The following is an 18,244-nucleotide window of genomic DNA, read 5'->3' as shown; positions in this document are numbered from 1 at the left end:
GCAGTGGCAGAAAGCATCTCCTTCTACCATAGGCCATGAACTTATATCAATTACCCCTGTTGAGTTATTAACTTCAAACTTTCTGTATAATCACTCAAAGAGTTGGAACTGCATGTGCACATAACGAGAGCTGTATAATTCATCTCCTTCTACCTTAGGCCACGAACCTATTAATCACCCCTGCTGTGGACACTTTCTGGAGGTCCAAGATCCGTATGCTCCAAGACCACTGGACTAAGTGTGTAAATGTAGGAGGGGACTATGTTGAAAAATAAATGTGCTAGGCCATGAACTTATCAATCACCCCTCGTAGGATTCAGAAATGGAATTTATCTCAAAATTGTCCATATTGTTCAATATCCATAGACTTTTTGGCTATCCAGATTGTCTTGCTCTGCACACACCTGCTATAATTCCTTCATTTCATCTACACTCAGTGGCGACTTTATTAGGTACCTGCAGTACCTAATAGTCACTGAGCAACTCTCCCTCTACGGTTGCGCAGACCAACCATTGTTCTGAGCAGGAAAATTTTTCAGAGCCTGAAAACTGCTTGACGCTTTAAATGCTTTTCTTTGTAATAAGCATATTATGAACATTTATAATGAAAATTGAAAAATCACATACTTTATTAATTAATTGAAGGATATAATGAAATACAGTACAAAGAAAATCTTTCACATTTCGTAAACTTTTTCTAGATGCATCCAATTCCAGCTGCGCACCAACCAACAAAGGCTATGCGCACGGGAAAGTCTCAGTTGTGTAGCTTAGAAGGAACAATGCCACAGAGTGTGCAGAATGCTTGTGGCCTTCTGATGCTGCAGCCCCTCCACTTCAAGGTTTGATGTGTTGTGCATTCAGAGATTCTCTTCTACAAACCACTGTTGTAACACATGATTATTTGAGTTACCTTTACCTTCCTGTCAGCTTGAACCAGTCTGGCCATTCTACTTGCAAATCATAGTACAATCCAACACATACAGTCACATACATTGCTGCTCACTGGATTTTATTTTTTGTTTTTCGCAAAACTCTGTAAATTCAAGATTTTTGTGTGTGAAAATCCTAGATCAGCAGTTTCTGAGATACTCAAACTGCCCCATCTAGCACCAACAATCATTCTGTGGTCAAATTCAGTTAGATCACATTTTTCCCTATTCTGTTGTTTGTTCTAAACAACTGAACCTCTTGACTGTGTCTGTATGCTTTTATGCATTAAGTTGCTGCCACATGATTGGCTGATTACCGGTAGATATTTACATTAAAGAGGTGAACAGGGTACCTGATGAGGTGGCCACTGAGTGTATGCTCACCACAACACTGCCCATAATTAAATCGAAAGAATATATACTATATCCAGTTCCTAATGGACATTAGCTTGCCTTTCCATCACTGACTACCATTTTGAAAAATATTTTAAAATTAGGGAGAATTGCATAGTTAGATTTCCCAAAATCAGGCCTTCCATAACTTGGGAAAGGCTTGTATACAACAGGATGACATTAAGTGTGTAAGTATATGTCTACAGATTCTTAAAGGTGAAAGACACAAATGCAAGAGCAGGCATGTTATGCTGAAAGTGCAAACAATGTCCCAGTTACAGATCTCCAAGTTACAGAAACAAATTGTACTGAACTGGCTGAAGAGATGATAATGTTGCTGGGACTAGAAAAATTTGACACCAAAGCTGCAATGTGTGATTAGTGTCTTTTTGTCTGCCGCAGACATGGGCCGAATTGGCTCCTTTAGCACATTTTTTCTGTGATTTTGTACAACTACATCAAACAATTTTTTTGTGTTTTTCTTTTAAATCAGCAAGGCAATTAGGCAGTTTTTCTTTACAAAGTTTATTTAACAAGAGGTTGTACATTTGAAATCTGAATGATTCAGCATTAGTTTTAGTCATCCAAAATAATTAAAAATATAAAGATATAGTATCCAACACCCACTAAAAAGTGTATCATTAACAAATAACCCAGCATAACATTCTTCAATCATATTTAAATTATTCTTCATAAATGACCACTGCCTTGTCATAGAAAATATTATTTACATTAAAAATATTCCCAAATAAAATCTTCAGATAACCATCAAAAAGGTCAGAATCACTAAAGTAAGCCATTACCATCAGATTTCAGACCACCCAATGAACAAAATTAATCCTCTTAATATATTTCTGTAGTATTAAGTGCATGGAACATAACGTAAAAACTAGCAAACAATAAGAAATGCAAAAAATACTTTAGATTTTCACAATTCTGTTTCCTGCACCTGACATTTCCACCTCTAAAGTGTCACACTCCTATATTTAGTAAAATTAATTTCTTCCTTTTAATAAAAATCTTTACATCTTCTTTCTGCACCAGAGGGTGACACATTCAAAACTGCAAATTGGGAACACAGCTTTGAAGTGAAATCACAAGTTTGCAAAAAACAGTTGAATCAAGACTGCAGGGAGTTAGGCAAAGAATCTATTTTTCATTAAGTTAGGTATTTCAGTAATAGAACAGAACAAAAACAAGATAGCAGTGAGAAAGGTGGGAAGTATAGTGATCAATGAAGCAGGTCAGGACATCCTGGGCCTTCAAATCATTCGACAATCCATTCTAGGTTAAACACTATATAAATATATTATTGGGCACCTAGGTACTTTTCACCTTTATCTCATGGTGATGTGACAGCCAATAATGACTACACAGCAGTGTTAGTATCAGAACACTAATAAATTATTTAAAAAAAGCTTGGTAAATAATGCTGTTGAAATTGTACCCTGGAGAATAATGTTTAAATGAAGCACCATTCTCTGGTATTAAAGGAGGAAAGTCACTTAGACATAACTAGCCACAAATTTAAATATGTTGTGCAGTACTTCAGACAAATTAATTAAGAAAGAGGAAAATAAGGGGAAAAATAATTACAAAATAGATTCCAGGCTAAGCAATTTGAAACCAGACAGTTAGTGTATTTTTCTCAACTTTCGCTTCCTTGAATATCAGCGATCTTCATTCCAAGTAGAAAGTTTGTACAATTTACTGAAGCGTTATTGTTTCATACTTATCTCTCAAAGTCATTGTTAGAAACTGAAGCACAATAAATAAACAGGCAACAGATTCAAATCTGATTCAACATAAAAGGTGAATGGGAGATTTCACCCCAAAACCAAATATTAGTCCAATTGCTCAAAACTGATTTTAGCCTAATAAGTTTAGAATCTGAAATAAACGCTGCAACAGTATTCTGTACAACAGCTCTTCTCAGTGAACAGATGCCCATCTGCTGGTTATCAAAACATCTTGGTAAACACCAGTTCAATTAAACATATGCACATTTCCCCAAAATGCTGTTCCATTAATCCACCTTGACAACACTGTAGATCTTGGTCACAAAACAGAAACATGCAAAAAATCCAATAGTTCCTAGAAGAAAATATAGATAAAATAAGCTGTTAGCAGACATAATTAATACTTAGATATATAATACTGCTTAAATTTATTAGTGATTTGATGTTTATATCCTGCAGGTGACTTGGGCCAAGAAACATAAATGATATAATTTCCATGTTCTTCAAGACCACTGATGTTTTACCAGCACATTGCTCATGATACCTTGCCACAATCCAGCTGTGAATCAAAGAGATCTAACTTGCAGCTAGTGGCATTCTGCCTGCTGAGGTTGACCAATGACCTGGAATGCAACAAGAGTGTTGGTGCCTACAGCAAGTAAATCACTGACTGAACAGCAGGACACCTCTACAAACCACAGCATTGAACGGTTCTTAAATCTGTCTTTTCTTCTTAGCTGAGCAACATATGTAGAGTATTTGTGACACAGGCTTGTGCACTGTCAGGTACAAGAATGGAACTGTAGAATTATCCTCAGTTTTTCCATATCCCTGAATCATTATGTCAGTCAGCGGACTGGAGCTTGAATAGAAACCAGCTGTCTTAGAGCTTCACAGCATGGAAACAGGACCTTCAGCCCAACTTGTCCATGCCAACCACAATGCCCATTTAAGCTGGTCTCATTTGTCCATTAAATCTTTGTGATCTCTGTACCTGTTCAAAAATTTGTTAATGTACCTGCCTCAACACTGCCTCCAGCAGCTTGTTCAATATACCAACCACCCTCCAGGTGAAAAAACAGCCCCTCAGGTTCCTATTAAATTTCTCCCTTCTCACCTTAAACCTGTGTCCTCTCATCCTCAATTCCCCAACCCTTTGAAAATCCATTCATTGGGTGGATTTCATTCACAGGTTTCCTAACAGATATTTAACAGACTATGTTAAATCTGGGGTTCCCTCTAAATGCCTGAATTAAAGGGTGGGGGGCAGGAGGGGAAAAGGGGGTGTACAGAGCACTCCTATTCCTGCTTTTTAAGACATGGGAGCAGAATTACACCATTCCATCATGGCTGATCCCAGATCTCACTCAACCCCATACACTGGCCGTCTCGCAATATCCCTTGATGCTGTGACCGATCAGGAAACGATCAACTTCCACCTTAAATACACACATGGACTTGGTCTCCACTGTAGTCTGTGGCAGGGCATTCCACAGATTCACTGAAAAAGATCCTCCTTACCTCTGTTCTAAAGGGTTGCCCCTCAATTTTGAGGCTGTGCCTCTAGTCCTGGATACCCCCACCATAGGAAACATCCTCTCCACATCCACAACCATTTCAACATTCAATAGCTTTCAATAAGATTACCCCTGCATTCTTCAAAATTTCACTGAGTACAGGCCCAAAGCTGCTAAATGCTCCCCATGAGTTAACCCCATCATATCCGGAATCATCCTCGTGAACCTCCTCTGGACTCTCTCCAATGACAACACATTGTTTTTGAGATATGGGAAAACAGTGTTGGGAAATGTATGATAATGCATTTTGGTAAAAGGAACAATAGTGTGGACTATTATCTAAATGGGGAGAAGTCCCTCTGCACCTCTGATGTTTGAACCTTCTCCCCATTTAGATAATATTCTGCACTATTGTCCCTTTTACCAAAACGCATTATCATAGATTTTCAAATGCTGCATTCCATCTGTCACTTTTTCGCCCATTCTTTTAATTTGTTTAAGTCCAGCTGCAATTGCATTGCTTCCTCAGCACTACCTATCGCATCACCTATCTTCATATCATCTGCAAACTTTGCCACAAAACTATCAGTTCCATTATCTAAATCACTGACAAGCAATGTGAAAAACACCGGTCCCAATACTGACCCCTGAGGACTCTCCAAGCTGTTAACACACCAGCTGCTCATAAACAGCCCACATTCTGCAGGCAAACAGCCAACCAGAAAAGGCCCCTTTTATTTCCACTCATTGCCTCCTGCCTGTTAGCCATTCCACTATCCATGCCAGTATCTTTCCTGTAATGCCATAGAATTTTATCTTGTTAAGCAGCCTCATGTGTGGCACCTTATCTGAAAATCTAAGTAAATGACATCCACTGCCTCTCCTTTGTCCACCCTGCTTTTTAATTCCTTGAAGATCTCTAACAGATTTGTCAGGCAAAATTTCACTTTGCGGAAACCATACTGACTTTGACTTATTTTATCATGAGTTTACAAGTATCCTGAAATCTCATCCTTAATAGTAGACTCCAGCACTTTCCCAACCATTGAGGTGTCTAACTGGCCTATAACTTCCTCTCTTTTGTCTTCCTCCCTTATTAAAGACTGGAGTGACATTTGCAATCTTCCAGTCCTACGGGACCATGCCAGAATCAAGTGATTCTTGAAAGATCACGATCAATGCATTCGTTAGCTCTTCAACAACCTCCCTCAGGACTCTGGGATGTAGTTCATCTGGTCCAAACATTTTCCTTTGTAATAGCAATGGCACTCACTCCTGCTCCCTGACACTCACAAATCTCTGGCACACAGTTAGTGTCTTCCATAGTGAAGACAGATGCAAAGTACCCATTAAGTACATCTGTTGTTTCTTTGTCCCCCATTACTACCTCACCAGCATAATTTTACAGTGGTCTAATATCAACTCTCAGCTCCCTTTTATTCTTAAAATAACTGAAAAAACTTTTGGTATCCTGTTTTATATTATTGACTAGTCTGCCCTCATATTTATATTTTTTTAAAAGTTGCCTTTTGTTGGATTTTAAAAGTTTCCCAATCATCCAACTTCCCACTCACTTTTCCTAATTTATATGGCCTTTCCTTGTCACTTATGCAGTCCTTAACTTCCTTTGTCAGCCACGGTTGCCTACCCCTGCCATTTGAGAACTTCTTCCTCTATGAGACTTATTTATCCCGTGCTTTCTGAACTATTCCCAGAAACTTCAGCCATCTCTGCTCTGCCCTATCATCCCCAAACATATACAGGGCAGCAACACTGTAGGAACCTTCTTCTCTTCAGAAGCACATGACGAGGCTCATCACTCACTTAAGTTAAAAGGATTCTCCTATGACAACACATTCTGTTGGGAGGCCTCTATATCCAGATCTTCACGTACCAAGAGTGCTCAAAGGAGTAAGGAAATAGACATTAGCTGTGATTTCTGACTCTCCAAATCCAACCTAAGCTGTTAACACACCAGCTGTTCATAAATAGTCCACATTCTGCAAGCAACAATCAGTTCCCTGTGGATCTACAAGAAAACCAAGTTCCCAAGGTGTTTAATTGCTCAGAACTTCCTCCATGCAAACCCAAATGTGATTTGACCCCGCAGCACAAGAGTGTTGGAATTTTCAAGCACTTTTGGGAAAGCCATACATTGGGCTGGACTGAGTGCACAAACAGTTTCTCTCTACAGTTCAATATTAAGTAACATCAATGAAGGACTTAGACACAAGTTCACTGACTATGCTTTGTCTATTCTGCATGCTATTTCCTCAAAGGATTCCAACAGATTTGTCACTCAAGATTTCCCCTTAGAAACTGAAATATTGCAAAACTCTTCTGGATATCCTGCAGATATGAACAACTAACCATAAATAGTTATTCTATTTTCCCCATTTATAAACTCAAATCTTAATTGTTGAGGAAGAAAATGGAGACAAGATTATCCAATCAAGGTTGCACAGAAACAGGCTTATCAGCCAACCCAAATACCAACTTATACTTTTTCAAAAATTTCCACTCATTCACATCAACTATCCTACCTTCTACCACTCACCTAGACACCAAGGGGAAATTTATAGTGGCCAACTCACCTTCTAACTTTGTGTCTCTGGAAGAACCAGGGCACCAGAAATGTGCAAAACATAGGGAGAACATGCAAATGCCACACAGACAGCACCAGAGGTCCAAATTAAACAGTTCTACTCGGTGTGCCTTTGACCATCCAAAAACTCTGTCCTAACTCATCTTGTGTTCTGTTGGCCCCATATCTCTGTGGTTGGTAACTTATATTGGCTATGCTCTGACAATATCTCAATTTTAATGAAAACTTCAATGAATTTTGTGATAATACCAGTTTAAGGTTTTGATTTGGGATGATACAATTTCCATTCCCTATGCTGGTTAGAAGAGATTAAAATCTACATGTCATCTCAGTAAAGTAGCTAAAGGCAACGAAGGAGAAGACAGAAGAAACTTTATAAAGTGCCACATTAAAAAAAAGATAAATACTAAACTGGACAGGATTGTTATGAACAGCTTACCTGTGAATAGGAAGAAGATCAATGCCATTATCATTGTGTAACCAAAGTACAGAATGATGCTGGCAGTTCCCGTTATCTGCAATTTGGAATAGAAGTAATGGATTGCATAGATCAAAAAATAGATTGCTGTAAATCCACTGGTTAGGAATGATCGCCACTGCCAGTGATAGTCCTGAAACGATAAAAGAATAAGTATATTAAAAAAATTATATCCAAGAACATAGTTGGATGACATGCTTCCCTCACAGCCTCACTCCTACCCGTTTGTAAACTATAGCTCAGATCATATACACCAGGGTGCAATGAAATTCCTTACTTGAGTGATTCCCACAGAGTAAGCTGTAGATTCAGTCATACAGTGGATTCTGGTAAATTGGGCCATCAGTTAATTGGGGCAGCGGTTTATTTGGGACAACTCAAAGAAGAAAAACTAATCGGGAAAATAGCAGGGATTCCCTTTGTTTATTTGTTTATCCTATGTCACTTAATTGGGGCAGGAGACTGTTGTCAAACAATTTCCAACTAGCAACAGTCGTATGCACTTGTGTGGCTGTTAGACACACTGTTATAAGCAAAGTTTTTGAAACAACATCAGTTGCACCTGTTTCTGTTCAAAAAGCAGTGATCTTTGTCGCTAATAATTGGGAAGAAATAGGCAGCTAGACAATTCAGAACTGACTTGCTCATTGCTGTTTCGAACATTCAGGCTTGGAAATGCAGGAAATGGCCAGGAGTGAAAATGAAACAATTTCATGACCTCAAAAAAATTAGAAACTATGAAGAATCTTGAATGTTACAATAAAAATGAAGATTTGGAGAATGCAATCGTCGAAAACATTGTATGAAGCCAGCTCATCATTGACACTAGACATCTGCTGATTTTGATCACTTATAGTCAAAAGAATGCGACCTGGATTAATTCCTCCATCAATAACTATTAACTTCTACAGGCAGCAGACACAAAATGCTGGAGGAACTCAGCAGGCCAGGTAGCATCTATGAAAGAGAGTACAGTCGATGTTTTGGGCCAAGACCCTTCAGCAGGACTGGAGAAAAAAAGCTGAGAAGTAGATTTAAAAAGAGGGGAAGGAGAGAGAGAAAAACACAAGGTGTTAAGTGAAACCTGAAGGGGGATGGATGAAGTAAAGAGCTGGGAAGTTGATTGGTGGAAGGGATACAGGGCTGAAGAAGGGGTGAGTCTGATAGAAGAGGATAGAAGGCCATGGAAGAAAGAAAAGTGGGGAGGAGCATCAGAGGGAGGTGATGGGTGGGCAAGGAGATGAGAGAGGGAAAAAGGGATGGGGAATAGTGAAGGGGGGGCATTACCGCAAGTTTGAGAACTTGAAAATAAATCCGGAAATTGTGTGGTACAAGCTGGCGGCGAAGACATGCTCCCAGAAACGATACATGGCTGTAGTAGCGGGACTGGGTGAGCACATGGTTGAAGAGTCGGATGGTCGCAGGGATCACAGAGAGGGAGCAGTGAGAGAGGGTTTCACTGAACTCCCCTCGAAGGGAAGACTTAAAACTTCTTCAGGGTTGGCATCCCTGGAAAAGACTTTGCAGTGTAGTAATCCAATCACAAATAAGAGAAAATCCGCAGATGCTGGAAATCCAATTGCCTTCTGTCCTCTTCTATCAGACCTCCCCTTCTCCAGCCCTGTATCGCTTTCACCAATCAGCTTCCCAGCTCTTTACTTCATCCTTCCCTCTTGAGCTTTTACGTATCACCTTGTGTTTCTCTCTGTCCTCCCCCACCTTTTAAATCTACTCCTCAGCTTTTTTTCTTCAGTCCTGCCAAAGGGTGCCGGCCCAAAACATCGACTGTACCCCTTTCCATAGATGCTGCCTGGCCTGCTGAGTTCCTCCAGCATTTTATGCGTGTTGCTTGTGTAGGGTCAGTACCAATAACCGTGGTGTTAACTGTTCAGGCTAACAAAATGGCTTCTCTGTAATGCTATAATGGGATTCTGTGTCTGGTATGTTTGAGTTATGGCTAATGATAAGGGGGAAAATAACCAATGGAGAATTGTTATGCTAACTTGTCTGTGTAAGCTGAGCGGGAGTTTGCGGTCTTTTTTGGGAGGAGAGCGAGGACGACGAATGTGTGTGGAGTGGGCAGCGGTTCCAGAGTGACGGATACTGGACGTCGGCAGTTCGGACGGTGGCCGAAGGCTCGGAAGGTTGTTGTGGAAAGAACCGGAGGCGTGATCTCCAACCTTTTAAAATATGTGCACAAACTGACAAACTTATTATTACTTTGGCGCTGTAAGGTTATCTGTTTCTATTAACCCATCACTAAGAAATCACTATAAAGTTGCAATTATTTACTCACTTTTGGGTATTGTCTGGTATTTGTATTGTGAGCGTGTACTTGGGTGGGCATTACACCGTATTTACACTGAAGTATTGCACTACTGGCAGGGCGACGGCGGTTCACCCTAGGTGAACGGTCAACTGGGGGCACAGAGGCTACACTTGGATTTCCAGTATCTGCAGATTTTCTCGTTTGTGATTGAAGAGCTAATACAGTTTTCTAGTACTGCAGAAGTAGTGGTAGTGTTCTAACTTGTTCTGCATTTCATTTAAATGCATAATTTGTTACTCAGTTTGTCTTTTTTTCCCACTCTTTCGGCTAAAACGTTGGCTAATTGGAACAGCCGCTTAACTGGGCCAAAATGTACTGGTCCCGACAGGGGCGTATCTACGGAAAATAGTGCCTTTGTCAAGCACTGAAATTGCGCCCCTGTCCAAACATCTGACACCCATCTTTTAGATAACTTTACCATAATATCAGCTCAAAAATACAAGCCAAGCTCGTTAAACTTTTAATTAACAAATTATGGCACTCCATTAAAATTATAACTGCACCTTCCTTGCTTTCACTGATGCAAATTGGTCTATGATGTGATCAAAGACAGTTTTTTCAGTTTCTTCTCTCTCTACACTCAGCAGAGCAAGATCACAGAGTCTGCCTTGACCCATAGAGGCTCTCAAATATGAAAGTATTAGTTTTAACTTGCTGAATGATCTCTCACAGCTGGCGATGAAAACTGCGATGGCTAGCATTATCTGAATAGCAATGCGAAGATTGGGGAAGACGCTCTTATCACCACACTGAAGAATAAATTCAAGAAGCTCTTCAGGTCTTGATATTTTCATATTGACCTGCCTTGATAGCAACATTCTGCAATCCAAAATTTCTTCATATAGCTGCTGTCCATCAACATCAGAGCTGTACAATTCATCCAAATTTTCGCACTTCTTCTTTAGGTCATTACTGTTGGCGCTGTAACACAGTCCCTCGACATCAAGAAGGAACCCAAACTTGGCGTCAGTGTCATGCAAACGAACAAACCTTTCGTCCATTTCTCTGTGAAGATGGTTGAGTGTTCCCTTCATGACTCTTTCCATTTCCTCCTTAGTTGTTAACCCACCGTCTCACAAGTTCTCATCAGCCATTTGTTTCTTTCGTCTCTGACATCTTTCAACTTCAATATTCCATTCTTGACAAAGACTGACTCCTTCCTCGAGTGACTCACTGACCAACACTTCTCTTTCATTGTAAAAATGATCTCCGAGGGCTTTCAAATCCAGGGCAGCATCGTGGAAGTTCATGCTAGGATCCTGCAGCCTCTTTTGAATACCGTCAATGCGAATAAGTACTTTGTTCCAAAATCCTAGCAAAATCAGAAAATCATAACTCAACATGTGGTTGTACAGCTGCCTTGCGTCACTTCTTGTTTCTCTGGTCTCGTTTTCATTGTCTATCATGTCCTGGAGAACTTGAAGTATCTCCTCAAGGTACTTGTTGACGGGCTTCACTGCTTCTGTCCTTGCACTCCACCTGGTTTCGGACTCTGACTTAACAACCACAGGCACGGCATTTTTGAATGTGTTGAATGAGAGGAAAACACGTAGAGAGCTTCAACGGTTCCAAAAAACGTGACCATCATTGTATCCTGCTTGGCTGCATGTACAGCCACCAAGTTGAGTGAGTGATTGTCACAATTCACGAACGCTGCCAGGTCGTTTTTCTCACTTATTCTTTGATGAACACTACTTCTGTGTCCAGCCATCACAGCAGTGTTGTCATACCGACAATCTTGTAGCTCCATTTCGTCTTTCTCTAGCTGTTTCAAGATGTCTTCAACCAAGGTCTCAGCATCCTTCTGGCTTATTTGGATAAAACCAAAGGAGGACTCTCTAACACAGACTGTTTTCCTCTCAAAATCAACTTCCACACACTTCACTACTTCTGACATCTGCTCACACTGTGCCTGATCAGGAGTCGAGTCGAACATGAGACTCGTACTTGGCTTTACGAATGCTTCTCAGGAAACTCTGGCGAACAGTGGATACCATTATGTGGATGAATTCGTCCTGGACACCCGGTGAAAGATAGGACATGGATCCAGGATGACTTTCCAAATGAGTGAGTTGTTCTTTTATGACAGGGTCAAAGATGGCCAGTAGTTTCAGTAAGCCAAGGAAATTTCCCACATTGGAGTCATCGTCTAGCTTAAGTGACTCCCTGTGTCCTCGCAAAGCCAGGTTCTGAGTTGCAAGGAATTTTATGCAGTGAAGGATTCTCATCAAGATATCATGCCACTTCTGCTTTTCCTTCTCAATCTGTGACTGAAATACCACATCAATAACTCCTCTGTTTCCAGCTAAATCTATTTCCATTTTGTTCCACTGTGTGAAACATTCCCGATAATTCTTGGCATTTTCACGAACACTAATCCTTTCAGGTGCTTTCCACTGGTTGAATCCACTATCCTGCTCCAATGAGAATTGATGGTCTGACCGAGAATAGAGAAGACAACAGATACAAAATGCGGACTTTTTAGAAGGGGAATAGACTCGCCATGAGCGAGTCACTTCCTCACCATGATTATTTCCCAATTTCCTCTTGAACCAAGTTTTGCTCATTGAGCGGTTATTTGTTGGTAGGTAAGGCCCCTCACTGTTCTGGAAATACTTCGAACCTAGCTTTATTATTTCTGTTCTCAACGCATCAGGCAGAATTGCTTTTCCAGTATCCTCTTCAAACTTCAGAAGTCCAATTTCATGCTGTTCAATCACTTCTGGTATGACAGTTCGAGGCTGTTTGACACCATCCAGCTCACTGGGCTCAGTGTCATCAGGTTCAATCTAGTCAATAAACTCAACATCACCACCACCACCAATGTCTTCCCCTCCTGTCATGTCCACGTTCTCTGTGCCAGCCTCACTCTTAATCTCGTCATACTTGGATTTATCCGACCTGACTTCCTCCTCGGCTTGTGACGCATTTGTACTTGATCCACCTTTGAACTCTAACAAACTTGTAGCAAGTGCAGGTGACTCCAAGGAACATGTCAAACTACTTCCCCCGGGCTTTTCAAAGACGGACAGGAAGAACTCGCTCGACTTCTTGGCTTCCTCCGCCTCCAACTTTCGTCAGAAATAAACAAAAGAATCATTACAACTTTCCTTAAAATTATATCGTAACAAAAATTATTTTGTAGCAAATAAAACTGGTACATGTCAAAAGGGCAGATCACAGTGCAATACGACAAAGCTGCTGACTTTACTGCAGCTGTATGAACCAGAGAAACAGTGTGGCAACAGGCCCTTTGGCCCATTGAGCCCATGCCAACAATCAACTCGTATGCACTAATCCTACATTAATTCACTTTTCATACAGTCTTTACATTCTAATTAACTTCCCCCAGATTCTACCTCTTACCTACACATGCCAGTGTCAATTTACAGCAGTCAACTATCCTACAGACATGCATAACTTTTCCAGAGGAACCTCATGCAGTCCGAGGCAGAACGTGCAAACTCTACACAGGCAGCACCTCTGATCAGGATTCAACCTGGGTCTTTGGTGATGTGAGGAATTGCTCCACTCATTGTGCTGCTCATCAGATGCAGTTAGCACAGAGTTGCCTATTTTGTCTCTTTCTCAATTTAGTACAAAATTTAGACCTCTATAAAGTCACGAGGGGCATATGGAGATAGGGTGAAATGCATAAGGTCTTTCTCCTAGGGTTGGAAAATCAGGAAGTAGAGGGCACAGGTTTAAGGTGAAAGGGGAAATATGTATTAGGAACGAAATACAGTTTTTTTTTACACAAAAGATGTGGACTGAGTTGCCAGAGGGAGGTACAATAATGACATTTAAAGGATAGTTGGACAGATACATGGATTAGTAAGGTTTAGAATGTTAATGGGCAAATGCTAGCAAATGGGACTAGCTTAGATTGGGCACTAGGGATGGATGAGTTTGGCTTGTTTCTATGCTGCATAACTTTAGGACTCTAATTAGGAATGTGGAGTTTTGGAAGGAGTATAAACATTGATTATTTGTTGGGTTTAAACATATGACCTTGATACAATGCAAGCAGCATTCAGTCAGTTAGTCTACATGTAGAATATCTTTATTTATAGGATGTGGGAATCTCCAAGGACAGCATTTAATGCTAGCTCTAATGTAGGTCAGCTTCATAACACAATGCTGTCCTTCTAGAGCAACACCCACAAAATGCTGTAGGAACTCAGCAGGTCAGGTAGCATCTGTGAAGGGGAATAATCAGACAACGTTTCTAATGAGGGTTATCAGCCCAAATCTTGACCATTTATTCCCCTCCATAGATATTGAATTCCTCCAGTATTTTATGTACGTTGCTCTGGACTTTCAGCATTTGCAGAATCTCGTTTTTATGATTTATTGTCCTTCTGGTGAAGGTATTCCTGTTGCTGTTGTTAAGGAGTTTCTAGATTTTGATCCAATGATGGAGAATCAGCGTTATACTTACAAGGCAGCGGTGTGTGACTTGGAGGGGAATCTGTATACCATGCATCTGCTGCCCATCTTTTCTGGGTGGAAGGTAACACTGATGTAGCCAAGGTGGATTGCTATTACATACTTTGTGTATGGCACATATATTCCCCCAAGATTCTCAAAAAGAAATGTTGCATAATACCTCAAAGATGTAAAACTTTTATAATTCAGCTTTGGGGAATATCACAATAAAAGTACAATGTTCCACAAAACTCAAACAACGTAGCTTTCTTGTGAACCTACCTCAGCACATAGATGGAAATAACAGAGAAGAACAGTTGCCTCAGAGCAAGTGATGACAAGAATAATAAACACCAAAAACAGGAAACCAAACATGTAATACATCTGGTGGGACCTGCAACAACACTGAAATTAGTAACGGGAAAAGAAAATACAGTTTATTAGTGGGCAAATTTGCATTAACTGAACACAAGTAACCTGAACTACTGTAGAGAAGGTACATCAGTTCTGTGATAAATATAACAGAATCCACAAACATCAATTCTATTTCCATGAGTACCAAAGTTACTTTTTAGCTTTCCTTTTAAAGACTGAGGTGTCTTAACAAGTGTAGCTATTACAGAAATATCTCTCTGAATACAACTACAGTGCCAAATGGGACTCACCATATGCTGTTGAGAATGAAGAACAGCTGAATGAAGATGCATCCAAATGGCAGTATGCCGCCCATAACAATTCCAGGCAGAGCCTTTGTATAGAATGATTGGTCAGGGATCTGGCGTGGAATCTGGTTAATATGAACAGGATGCTCTATTGTCTGCAAGAGGAACCACATTCAATGTTGTTGAACAGCAAACACTCAAAACAGAGCTGAACAGTATTCTTAACACAATCAACAATCATTATGGTATTCACAGTAGTACCATAGCACCATGATTAAAGTTCAAAGTAAATTTATTATCAATGTACATCTTCTAAATGTCATCATATGCTACTCTGAGATTCATTTTCTTGCGAGCATTCGCAATAGAAACACAATAGCATCAGTGAAAAACTATATACAAAGATGAAGACAAAGAGTGGAAAAGACAAAATGCACAAATATAGAAATTATAAAACAAAATAGTAATACTAAATAAGTAATAAGTAACATGGAGAACTTGAGTTACAGAGTCCTTAAAAGTGAGTCCATTAATCTGTTCCTGCCACAGCCTCCAAGATAGATTCCAATAAACTGAAATAAATGTGGGATGGTGGATATCACATTCCATATAAGACCTTGGAAAACCACTGATTATTCTATTTAAATAAATTGGTTGTTGCAACAGTTATGACCAACTTCATATGGAATGTGAACCTGGACAACTGGACATTAAATTATGCTATTAATCTGGTAAACCGGTTGAATAATGTTCTCTTTCTCACTTACCCTCCTGCATCTTTGCAATGTGTACACGTTATGATGAATAGTTAAAATTTATTTATTGTTCATGAAAACTTATCTTGAGATACTGAAGTCATCTATAGGAACATCATATAGATTATTATACTTGGAAGGGTCAACATCCTAAAAATAAACGCCCCTGACACTTAACTGTTAAATTCTCCCTCCTGGAGCTGAACCCCACCTACTGTGCAGCACTACATACAAGGCTAATAAGTGTGAGTAATCAATAAGTTATTAGCGTTCGCAGCTCCAGAAATTTTTGTTTTAAACTCATTTCCCTCCAACCTGACTAGTCTCTGCTCCAAAGGGTACCAAGACCCTTCTAAGGAAGGGAACAGCTTTTCCCATCAGAAATTCAAACTGATTCCTTAACAGGATAGAAATCCCAGGGTGCATAAAATAAAACTACCCATGACTGTGGGTAAGGAACAGGAAGGCAAACCAACCTCTCCTGTCATTTAATCATAAAGTAAATGAGAAATCTCAACTGCCATAAAGATAAACATCAATGCATTGAAAGTTTCCAGAACAAAAGACTTGTATTCTGTAGTGGCTTTCATGTTTTCCAGATATTCCCTGACAGCAAGGAAGTACTTTATGTGGCATTACTATTATATTGTTTGTGACACAGCAGACAAGATAAATAGATACTTTATTGATCCCAAAGGAAATTAGTGTCACAGTAGTATTACAAGACAATACACTATTGTCAAATTCCCAACAGACAGCAATGTCAGTGACCAGACTTTCTTAAAGTGATGTAAATTGCACTATAAATCATCACAGCGTGGAGAGGAATACCCGGACATTTATTCAAAATGTACCAGTGAAGAAATTATAATAAAGCAAATCAAAGCGCTAAGCCACAGAAAAGTTGTTCTACCTTTTACCATTTTCACCTTACTCTTGGACAATGCTCCTATGAAGCACCTTAGAAATATTTTTTGCTGCAGTAAATTTGCTACATAATGGTAAGTACTGTTGGACAACCTTTACACATTGGTATGTGGCACACAAAGGGAAAGGACAGGCCAAATAGATAAAAGGTTTAAGCACCACACAAATATGTTTAAACTTTGAGTAAATTATAGCTTTATTTTACCCATATTCAGCAAAAATATCTCCCCAGAAAGAAAACAATGAAACTTACATGCTTCTTGAAGCCAAAGTAAGCACCAATAAAGGTCAAAGGCACTGAAATACCAAACCACAACGCCAGAACAGCAACCAGTGTACCAAAAGGAATTGCAGCTGAAGATCCTTCTCCCCAAAGTATTAGGTTCATGAGGAAGAAATCAGCAAAGACAATTCTAGGGAGAAAAAAATACACATTTGCCAGCAAGTTGCAATATTGCCTGACAAACCCTGTTGTCTAGGAAAGCCAGGTGCCTGTGTGGGTAGATAGGCACACACTTGAGTTGATCTTTTATTAGTAATGAATTAAGATTTCTGAATGCAATTTCTCTACATGAATCTCTGATTAAAAACATTATTGGCTCAGAAATTAATACATCCCACCAAAATGCAATGGATTTAACATGTGTATTTTCCACTATATCTTCCCACTATCACGTACAAATTAAATTCTGTTTTGATGAACTTGTGAAAAAAGTGAAACAGTTTCAAGGATTTTACTTTGAAACCTGAAAATAAACCTTGGATTACAATAATGCATGCATTGCTCTTGAGCAAAATACCCAAGTTTTTGTTCATTTTTCCTACTCCTGTTCTACATAAGATTCAGCACAGAAGGTAGCCATCAAATTGCTCACATTTCTACATGCTTATTTTACCACCATAAAATGTGCAATTCTAATGTAATAGGACCTTTTTGTTTGGATTAGAGTATCAAGTTGCAAGGATGAAGTGTTCTGCTCATCCATCACTATCTTTACTAACCCCCAATGCCTTATCTCATGAGGGATTCATTTCAACATCCAATATCCAAGTTCCAAGATTTAAAGTCTGTTTACTTACCACACTTTTATAATATTGTGCTACCTATATAATAGCTCAATGAACTATGTGCTTCCTTTCTTCTTAATCTCTTCCAACCCTTACAAATACTTCTTCAAACCTCTCTCGCCATGCATATGTTTTTCCTGATTAGCATTTAGTATTCACCCGTCCCCTCACTCCACTTCATGGGGATGCATAACATTAGAACTACTGAATAAATCTTCAAATAAGCAGAGTAACTTACCCTGGACATAGAAAAGAAGTCAATAATACATTTGTTTTCCATTTTTCACCACCAAATGCTACAAAGAAACAAAATTAAGTATGATTATTTTATAGGTCTTGGGAAAACAAATTGGAAATACAATTCTATAGTAGATAAAAACATTAAAACTAATGTTATACCAATGGTAATAA

The 18,244-nt window shown here is 39.4% G+C and overlaps 1 protein-coding gene across 1 annotated transcript in view; it reads right to left on the bottom strand.

Annotated features, from left to right (window-relative positions):
• Positions 1-1,834: 1,834 nt before the first annotated feature.
• tm9sf2 (transmembrane 9 superfamily member 2) overlaps positions 1,835-18,244 on the bottom strand; it is a 57,919-nt gene continuing 41,509 nt past the window's right edge. Inside the window, exons 12-17 of the mRNA XM_073028671.1 lie at positions 18,072-18,129; positions 17,019-17,178; positions 15,087-15,238; positions 14,704-14,815; positions 7,626-7,797; positions 1,835-3,419 (exon numbers count right to left, since the gene is read on the bottom strand). Of these exons, the coding sequence (XP_072884772.1) occupies positions 3,352-3,419; positions 7,626-7,797; positions 14,704-14,815; positions 15,087-15,238; positions 17,019-17,178; positions 18,072-18,129 (722 nt within the window). The 3' untranslated portion in view covers positions 1,835-3,351. The remainder of the gene's footprint in view (positions 3,420-7,625; positions 7,798-14,703; positions 14,816-15,086; positions 15,239-17,018; positions 17,179-18,071; positions 18,130-18,244) is intronic.

Source organism: Hemitrygon akajei, chromosome 2, assembly GCF_048418815.1.
Source record: "Hemitrygon akajei chromosome 2, sHemAka1.3, whole genome shotgun sequence".
NCBI lineage: Eukaryota > Metazoa > Chordata > Chondrichthyes > Myliobatiformes > Dasyatidae > Hemitrygon > Hemitrygon akajei.
This window is presented reverse-complemented; position numbering and strand designations above follow the sequence as displayed.